The 10,235-nt window shown below is 45.4% G+C and overlaps 1 protein-coding gene across 1 annotated transcript; it reads left to right on the top strand.

The window, feature by feature from the left end:
• The first annotated feature begins 1,410 nt into the window (after positions 1-1,410).
• Positions 1,411-7,880, top strand: LOC111235875 (zinc finger and BTB domain-containing protein 45-like). The gene is made up of 6 exons (XM_022764444.1): positions 1,411-2,478; positions 2,878-3,012; positions 3,400-3,474; positions 5,467-5,607; positions 6,063-6,336; positions 7,468-7,880. The coding sequence occupies exons 1-6, from the start codon at positions 1,411-1,413 to the stop codon at positions 7,878-7,880; spliced, it is 2,106 nt and encodes a 701-aa protein (XP_022620165.1).
• Positions 7,881-10,235: the final 2,355 nt, after the last annotated feature.

Here is a 10,235-nt window from a genome sequence, read left to right as displayed (position 1 = left end):
AACGTTACCGCGCTCTGTTGAAAAATGGGTGGTAGTCCGCTAGCTAGCATGCTAACTTTACTAGTTGTGCCTTTGGCAATTCGCGCTAGCTAGCCAGTAATCTAGCTAGGTTAGCATGTCGGAGCGTGGGGGTGAGCTCCGATAGTGGCTTTTATGTCATGCTAGGCACGCTGCCAGCGGCTATTCGACATTTAACCATTTACGTTTGTATTTTAGTCGATGACGAAGCTCAGTTTGCATGTGTAAATCTGTGCATTTCGTGCAGATTTCCGTGCGGGAGTTGAGCGGCTAATGTCAACAGCTAACGCGAGCTAACGTTAGCCCGTCACCGTCAACGCTGGCTCGTCAGTTACCTGTTTACTGGAACTGGCTGCTGCATTTTTTTTTCACTTAACGAAGTGTTTAAGCGACAGCTGCCTCACTCTTTGTGCCTCTGTCTAGCACAGCTAACGGTGAAATCGTCCTTCGGTGTTGCGTTACCGGCCACCCACGGTGCAGAATAGCCGAATTAACTGACCCGAGGAGCGGGTTGTGGCTCGCGCACAGCACGTGCTGTCATTTGTCCAAAACAGGTGTTTCAGATGATGCACGCGACTTATTTGATGATTAATTAGCAGGTGCTTGGTCGCCACCTCCGTCACCTTCAGCCACAGCTCTGCCACAGGGCGTGAAAATGAAACAGATGAGGGTTTAAAATCCGACTCAGGGATGCAACTAATGATTGTTAGCATTTTGTGGAATAAAATATTGATTATTTATTCGACCAACTAATTAATTCTGCACTGTGTAATTTATCAGAAAACACTGAAAAGTCCCCCAACACAATTTCCCAGCTCCCAAGATGTCATTTCTAATGTCTGAGCAACAGTCCAAAACCCACAGCTGTTTAATCTACAGACATTCAAAACAAAGAAAAATGTTGCAGAACCTGACATTTGAAAAGCTAGAATCAGGGAATGTCAGCCATTTTTGCTTCATAAATGATTTAGATTATTAATCAGCTGTTGAATTTGTTTAATGCTGATTGAACAATCAATTCATGGACTGATCGTGTTTTGTGAACATTTAACACAAGGGCTTAGTGTTTAATCACTCGCTTCGATGTATTCAACAGGTTTTTAATAGAGACAGTGACGCTGGTGGAAACAACCTCTTGACGTCCCTCCCTCTCAGGACAACAAAGGCAGCTCCTCACACACTCGAACCACAGCAGAGCAGCAGTTTGAAAGCTTCCATCAGACTCATGACTGTTTGAAGGGACACGGCCCCACCGTGGCCCATGCACTGTACCCGTTTCCCTCCCTGTCCTCCTTATCCCTCAAGCTGACGCAAAACCCCAGACACCTTCCCCCCCTCCCCCACCCCCACCCCCACTCCCACCCCGTCCCCAGCGACTCGCCCCCTCCCAACATGGCGTCCGGCACAGAAACCGTGCACTACATCCACCTTCACAACTCGAGCCAGTCAGTGCTGGAAGCCCTGCGCACGCAGCGGCGCGAGGGCCTCTTCTGTGATGTGACCGTGCGGATACATGACGCCTCACTACGTGCCCACGCCTGCGTCCTGGCAGCTGGTAGCCCCTTCTTCCAGGACAAGCTGCTGCTGGGTCACTCTGAAATCTCTGTGCCACCGCTGGTGCCCGCTGAAACCGTGAAGCAGCTCGTGGATTTCATGTACAGCGGCTCGCTGGTGGTGCTGCAGTCGCAGGCCCTTTGCATCCTCACCGCTGCCAGCATCCTGCAGATCAAGACGGTCATTGATGAGTGCACCCAGATAATCTCTCAGAGGAAGGCAGCGGCAGGGGCGGCGAGTGCAGCAGCGGCGGCGGCCGCGGCGGCAGCAGCGGCAGGAGGAGGGATGCTCGGAGGAGTTCTCCCTAAACAAGAAGAGCGTGGTGGGGGCAAAGGGAGAGAGAGTGGCGGCAGTGGAAGCTGTTCTGTTGGTGGAGCGAGTGGGGGTGGGGGTTACGCAAACTTCTCTAACTTCATGGCTGAATGCGGAGCAAGTAACATGGGTGGTGGGATGGGGGGTACCGGCGTTAGTGTCAGTGAGAGTGGCCCAGGCCCGATGGAGCAAGCTAACACCGTGAGTCTGATGGCGCTGGGCGACATGGGCCCCGGCTCCATGTGCGGTGACGGGATGGGCTCGGGGCCCGGCACAATCCTCATGAAGCAGAGCTCCAGCTGTACTCAGGACGTCAGGTACAAGCTCCGAGACCTGTTGGCACAGACGGCCAACGGAGCCAACACTAGTAGCACAGGGAACCTCTCAGCGGGCTGCAGCTCCGGTGTGGGCAGTGTGGACAGCATCGGCAGGGACAGCCTCCGCGGCAACACAACTGACCTCTCTGATGACCTGGTGGGGATGGACAGATACAGCGAGGAGGAGGACTTGGACGGGAGAGAGCGGGGAAGGGATGGAGACAGAGATAGGGGGGCGAGCCACAGCCGCAAGCAGAGGCAGCCGCTAAGACTCCAGGTAGGGGGATAAGGGGAAGGGTTGCCATGGTTACAGCTTTCAGGCATGCAGAGCTGCAACGGTTTGTTTTTTCTTTCTTTTTCTGCTTTTCCCTCTTCTCACACTGCAGTGGCGTATATCGCTGAGATGTTTCTGCACTTTGCACAATTGAAGAGAAGCTCTCGTCTTAATTTCAGCAGTAATTGCCTTGTTGATATTCTATGGACTTCTGCATATTTACTGTACGTCATTAAACTTATTAGTACCTGCTTAAAGGGGCTGTTGCCGGGTCAATGCACTGTTGTTCTTGTAGACTATCTGCTCCCTTTTTGCTCCTGCTGCTGCTGTTGTCATCGCAATTTCTCTACAACTTGGACTGATTGAAATGGATCTTTTTTCTTTTTTCCCCTTTTTCTTCAGGTGCTGGGAGGAGAGGGAGTGGTGGTGAAAGATGAAGGGGTTCAGGACGCAGATGGGACCGTCTATGCCTTGGAGGACGGGAGAAGAGACGGAGAGCAGGAGGGCTCCCAGGAATCCATGGCCAGCTTTGGACAGGTGGGTAAAACTGCATCTGTGAGAGCTTTGGAAGAAAAAAAAGAGTTTGTAAAATGTAAAGCCATATTAGAGATGTAAAGCTTTTTTTTTATGCAAAGAATTTTAATTTTTAATTTTAATATTAATTTAATTACATTTTTCAAATAATAATGTTTGCAGAAGGACGGCAGTCTGTATAAAACATTTTGCATATTTTAAGCGTTGAAGCCTTGATTTCAAGGTAATACCATGATGAACATTTTAGCATTTTGCTTCAGAAGGAAACTTTTAAAATGACCTTTATTGTGTTGAATTCATGCTCTGCATTTTCTGTCACAATTCCTGAAGTAAGTGGAGGGAAAAAACATGGTGGAGCAGATTTATGCCGCAGCCTGCTGTACCCTGCAGACTACACAGGGAACATCTGCCACACAGTCAAAAGAATTCAGCATTGCCTGTCAGTTTCCTCCAAACTGCTGCAGAGTAAGTTACGATTGGAAATGAAACGATCCGCTCAGTTTAGGCGGCTAAGACGTTACGTTTTTTAATGCGAAGAAAAAGTATGTGATCATCAGTTTACCCAGCACAGCTTTGGATAATCAAATTCTCTGTCTTTCCGCAAGTTTTCCTCCGCTGCTCTTTAGTTCACATGAACATGATGTGAAGCAGTTCTGCAGTTTCTTACTCGGCGTATCTCAGCGCAGGCTGTCTGCAAATTAACTTCTTACAGATCATTGTGTTGTGTGTTGTGCTAGAGGTGTAATACATTTATAGCAAATGTGAAGTTTGATTCATTTGTGATCAATTTTATGATACAAACATCTGTATCTTTATGCTCCTAAATTACTGATTTTTCTCTTTCTTTTGTCAAAACCTAGTGACCTCTGAATAAAAGAGACTGGCGCCAGAACTTACGTATATTATCGTGATGAGTAACCGGCCGTTATTAAAACAGCATTATCTATTTATTCTAAAATGTAAAGTAATGTCAACCACACCCTCTCGCATCTAAAGTTAATGTGTCATGAGTCACAGTTATTAGTCACTCACAATAAGATTTTGTAAAGATTGGGGACCTTGAAGGGTCACTATTTGCAAGACTACATTCCTTTGAGATTATTTCCCATCATGCTCCGGGTGGAAATTTACATGAAGAAAAACTTTTGTTTAGTTTTTTCCAGATAGTTTTTTTTTTTTTAATTCTTTGAAATTCTACATTATTATTATTATTATTATTATTATTATAAAGTTAGTAACTCAAGAGTATAATTGTCATGATCTGCCCTTAAAATGACTGTTTGGACTTTGAATTTATGATTTCCTGTTTTATTTTGAAATTATTTGTCCAATTCCCCATGCCTCCTTCATGTATTTCATGCCGGCCTTACACCAAACCACTCACATTCTCGCGCCTCCATGTTCTCTATCAACTGGGTATAGTAATAGAGAGTTTTCAAATGTTAGAGATTTTGTCATTAAATACAAAAATATAAATATATTAAATATAATATATAAATAAAATAGATATTGTTCAGACGTCAAAGCCAAGGTTGATACAGATTGCAGTTGGATTGTGATTGGATTGGCCAGATTCCACCTGAAGGTGTTCTGGCCAGTAATCTGATCACAGCCAGATGTTAATAACATCTGTACAGCATTGGTATGATGTATGATGACGTAACTCAATTTTCCAGATGTTTAATTAGGTCAATAAACCAAAAAACAGACATTTCTTAAATGAATTTCCAGCAAATATACCATATTATAACTCATGCTGCTATGTCGGTATCGAATTACATATAATTACGTATCTTTTATCTGTATTTTATCTGTATCCTCTTCCCAAAATGGTTGGTGAAACTCCCATCAGCCGGTCTAACAAATGGAAAGTTAGACTCATGTCAGGAGTGCCTTCTACTTTGTGTTAGACGAGTTCCAGTCATGTCGCTATTTGCTCTTAAATTACTTCCCCAGCCATACGTCATTACTGTACTCAGTAATGTATGCAGCTTGACTCGTCAGACCACACCTCACAAATTTATCTGCAATGTATGGGTGTGAAAAGATTGTAAATGCATATAATGAGCGATGTAGTCTGTGCATATCTGCATATGAAAGGAGACAGAGGGCAGAGAGACTTGATTCTTCACATATGCACACATTTGTGGAGCTGAACACATACAGTATGTTTCACCAGGGGACTTTACAAGCGCAGGGACAGGCAGGATTTACACCTTTGGAGCAGGTAAGCGTCTCGGTAAATGTCACTGGGAGAACTGAAGCCAAGGCTTAACAAGGAACTGTCTGGTTGCAGTTTTGTTTACTTTTTTCTTTCTTTTTTTTTTTTGTTTTTTCAGCTATCCTTGAACTGAAGCTAAAACACGAACGCCACCAGAATCGGTGCTGTCAGGGTTTTTTTTAATCTGAGATATGTGTGTCTTGATCTTTACCTCGGTCTGTTTTGTTTGTGTGCAGGATTTCTATGATGAGCAGGGGGTGTTTTCTGAGAGTTTCTGGCCCCAGAGCGAGCCTCCTCGGGCCATGGCTTTCAACCCCAGAGGAAGGGTCAACAAGCCTCTGACTCCGCCCCCAACCACGCAGTCCATCAACAACCAGGTCGGTGTCGTACATTACGTTTAACCTGTACTGCGGTCACCAAAATGTTGCTACAGAGCGGGTGTAAAGTTAAAAAACTGTCAGAGCGCTGACAATGTATGTAACATACCATCTACAGAATGTCAAGTCAAGCATCTTTTTCTATAAACCCCCGCCTACAGAGTTTGATTGACAGGTGTGACAGGTGTGGGCCCTCATTTGCATATAAGGTTTTACAGAGTAAAGGCGTATCCATGTGGAAAGGTAAATGTAAATGGCACCACTGTCACTGACTTTTGCATCATGTAATTCAATTGCCAATGATCATTTTTTTGAAATGTGAACAAAAGAACACACACTCACAGACACACACACACACACACACACACACACACACACACAGATACACACACACACAGATACACACACACAGTTTGTAGTTTATTATTCTCACAATAATTGTTCTCCGTCCTCAGCTTCTGTTCCAGTACCCAGTGAGCCAGTCGCAGCCAGCTCCGTTCTACGTGGGCGGGCCCATGGGTGGGATTGACAGCATGGCGGGGACGGAGCCCAGTCAGCAGCCTCCGCCCCCGGCGCCGATGACCCCGGCCCCGCAGCCCTCCACCTCCACCTGCCCTGCAGGCCCCTCCCCTTCCTCCCAGGGATCTGAGACCTCGTTCGACTGCACGCACTGTGGCAAATCTTTACGTTCCAGGAAGAACTACAGCAAGCACATGTTCATCCACTCCGGTAAGGACACGCTCCTTTAAATCACTTGAACATCTGTCACAGACAGAGGATGAGCGTCATGTGATGTGACGTGAAGGGGGTTTGTTTGCAGGGAAAAACCTGCAGAGAATCATCACCTACGTTGCAGCTCTGTCCCTTTTTATCGCTTTGTGTTGGTGTTTAAAGCAGGTTCACTCACTGGTTTGAATCTACTGTAGCAGCTAGAGAGAAGTGGTGGAGACCAAAAAACAGAGCTAAAAGCAAAGTGAACATTAGACTTACATTCAGTGTCGCTCTCTGGCTGCTGGGCGTGTGAATAGGCAGCTGGTTGGTGACTTATTAGCCACATTAGCCATAATGTAATAATAAATTAAGACTGTGTGTCTGTGTCCTTGTTGTGGAGTTTTCTCTCCCCCAAGTGGAAAAAAAAAAAAAAAAATCAATATGGCATTAATGCTCAGCTTTGAATCTCACACTTCTGATTAAGATGCTCTTAAATTTCCATCATTGATAATACTTCACGTGATTTTTCCATTTGATTGTTAAAATTGTTTTTTTGTTGTTTTTTCTTTCTAAATTGATCCATTAAAAAGGACGGGGACGCCACCGCTGTCTTAAAGTGCCGCTAATGCTTCAACTATATTTATCTGACTTGCAGAGTTTCAGTTGTTAATTGATCTGAATGCTGATTCAAAGGAGGCCTTTCCTCTCTGTTAAACAAATTTAAGGGAAAAGACTAAACACTTGGATTTGTTGTAAGAGAATGCAAATATCACCTGATTGTATTCTGCATTAGGACTGGCTGAGGTGCAATACATAAAAGCTTCATTAAACTGATGTTTAATGCCGTGAACTTTTCTGTCGACACGAGACGAGATTCTTCTCATGTCTAAAATCAAAACGTTAAAAACTCATTTTGTTTTTGACGACTGTTTGTTTGGAATCATTGATTTTTACAACAGAATATTGTCATGAAGATGATGATGTGATCATAATTATCACAATATTAGCTGAAAATCAATACTGTGATGAAACGCTATGACGGCCCAGTGCTGAAATTACCAACACGTCTACTCTCTCTGTGTGTGTGTGTGTGTGTGTGTGTGTGTGTGTGTGTGTGTGTGTGTGTGTGTGTGTGTGTGTGTGTTCCAGGTCAGAAACCTCATCAGTGCTCCATCTGCTGGCGCTCCTTTTCCCTGCGCGACTACCTCCTCAAACACATGGTGGTGCACACCGGCGTCAGGGCCTTCCAGTGCTCCATGTGCGGCAAGCGCTTCACCCAGAAAAGCTCGCTCAATGTGCACATGCGCACCCACCGTGCCGAGCGCACCTTCCAGTGCAACGTGTGCCACCGGGCCTTCACACACCGCACCTTGCTGGAGCGCCACGCCCTGCAGCACGCCCACCACGCCCCCCAGGCCCAAGGCCAGGGGCGTGGAGCCGACATGACCTCACCTACCAAGCACAGTCCTCCGGCTCTGGGAGGGCCCTCAGGTATGGCTGGCGCGGCTGGCATGGTCGGCAGCATGGCCAACATGCCCAGCCACGGAGCTTCCTCCACCTAGAGAGAGGGATGGGGAGATGTAGGGGAGATGAGGGGGGGAGGTCAGTGAGCCCACTCCTTATTTGGTCCTAACAGCCTTGTTGATGTTTTCTTCTGGTGGGAACAGCACTTACAGGTTCCCATTGTTTTAGCCTAACGCCACCTTTAATCAGGGTTCCTACACGGGGCTGGAAAGCCTTTTGAAGTTTGAAACTTGTGTAAATTCATGAGGTGTTTTGGAATTGCACAAAAAGTTTAAAGGAAAAGTTTAGGAATAAAAAAAAATGTAGTTCCCTTTTGCTGAAACCCATCTTACATAGTTGTGACCCTCCTTTCATTTCCCGTGTTGTGACATTTGTTGCCGTGACGACTAATCATAAGCTACAGAGCAACATCGCTAACAATTGCACACCTTGTTGAACAGCCGTTTAAAAATCCAGTCAAGTTTTTTTTTTTTTTTTTTTTTTTGGTGGAAAGAAGTTGTGGATTTGGAAACGGAGAGTGTGTAGGAACCCTGTTTCAAAGACGCCAGAGAGTCACCAAAGAGGTTAGGAAAACAGAGCGGGTTTGGGAGTGGAGGGAAGGGAGGGGAGGGGAAGGGGAGGGGGGGACGTAGGGTTACTAGTTGGAGGTGAGGGTGGGATGGGGGTTTGGGTTATATGGAGATGCAAGTTGGGGAAATAAGGGGAAAGGATGGGCGGGCGGGGACGGGGGTTCGCAGGGTTTGATTCACCCTCAATTCATTTAATTCAGTTCCGTCAGTTCTGTTCGGTGTGTGAACTTAAGTGGAGGCCGTGTTGTAGCAGAGCGGGTGAGTGCGATGTCGCCATAACTGATTCATTTTCAAAACTATTAAAGAATAATTTTTCTTTTAAATTGGGGAGAGGTTTTAATATTAGCTTTCTCTCCTCTGTCCAGTAGTAGCTCAATAACCTTAGTTAGCTTAGCTGTCGTTAGCATGCTCAGATGAAGACAGAAGCCTCCAGAAAACGAGATCTCGTCTAACTGTAATGACAGCTTGTTATGTTGGCTGTGGTTTCTATCATCCTCTCTCTTGCAGTTTTTAACCATCATAACTTGGGCCTGGAACACACTGCGTGCGCGGCGGCTGCGTAGCGTTGTGGTTTTCGTTTCAGCGCCCGTGTTAACAGCTTAGAGTGTCTCACACCTCGCCTCGGCTGGTGTCGAGTGATGTGGAGGTTCGATGTCTCGCCTGTATTTCACGTGTGAAAAAGACCAGTTATACATGAAACAAAACTGACACCTTTCATGTGCGTTTGTCCCTGCAAAGCTGCACTTAGAAAATAATGGCAGCAAGAGTAAGAAGTGTGAGAGTTTATCGCCTCATTGTGCATCAAGTGAAGCCTTCGAAATGTTACTCGTAAAAAAAAAGTTGATGAAGTGGAACAGCGGAGCACTTACATACGGAGCACTAGTGTTCTTTTCTTTTTATCACTTTTTATATCAAGTTCTCAGCTGATGTTGATGAATCCATACGAGGTCAATATAACGCTCCGGCTCAGCTTCAGGTGGTGGAAATTTATATGAAGACAGGTTTGCTAGAGTCAAAAATGTTGCACATATCCCACAGCGGCTGTACTCCACTTCATGAACGTAGGAAAACAGGAGACAATAAGAAAAAGAATCTGACTTTAGAGTTGTGATTATGAATTCATTATGACTGATGTCATATTCTCTCACAGTGAAGAAAGAGGAAATTTAGCTTCTGAAAGAACCTTCAAAACCTGTTTGTTGTTAACAATAAAATAAAATAAATAATAATTATCAAGGTAGAACAAAAAAAAAAAAAAAAGCTCTTCCTGAATTAACTGAATTGAATGTGAATGGAGCCCGGCGCCATTCAGGAGCAAACCAGGGTGACAAAGAGGGTTGTTGATGAATGATTCGGTGAAGAAGGAAAGTAGTCCGAGCAGAGTGAGACTACAGCAGGGAGGGGAGGGGAGGGAGAGGGAGGCGGTAGGAGGAGGAGGAGGAGGAGGCGGAGGCGGCGTGACGCACAGCAGCGTGAATGAAATTCACCATCATCCATCAGACAGCTTTGTAACATTTTCCACAGGCGCCACCGGTCGGCCCCAGGATCATATACCTCGAACCAGGACGAGCCCCTGACGGCTCGGAGGGACACTATTTTCTCATTGGAAATGTTTGGGAAACATTTCAGCATGTTTTACACACACACACACACACACTCACACACACCTACAATTACCTCGGTGGTCCAAAGACAGGCATTATGCTTCACATCTTTTAAGCTACATCAAACGAAGAAACAGTGAAAACTAAAGCTAAGATAGATCCATTTACTTTTTGAAAGCTTACTAAAGTACTTCTATGTAAAATTCCTGTACATCGCTAT

Source organism: Seriola dumerili, unplaced genomic scaffold (genome assembly GCF_002260705.1).
Source record: "Seriola dumerili isolate Sdu_G_001 unplaced genomic scaffold, Sdu_1.0 BDQW01000538.1, whole genome shotgun sequence".
Taxonomy (NCBI): domain Eukaryota; kingdom Metazoa; phylum Chordata; class Actinopteri; order Carangiformes; family Carangidae; genus Seriola; species Seriola dumerili.
This window is presented reverse-complemented; position numbering and strand designations above follow the sequence as displayed.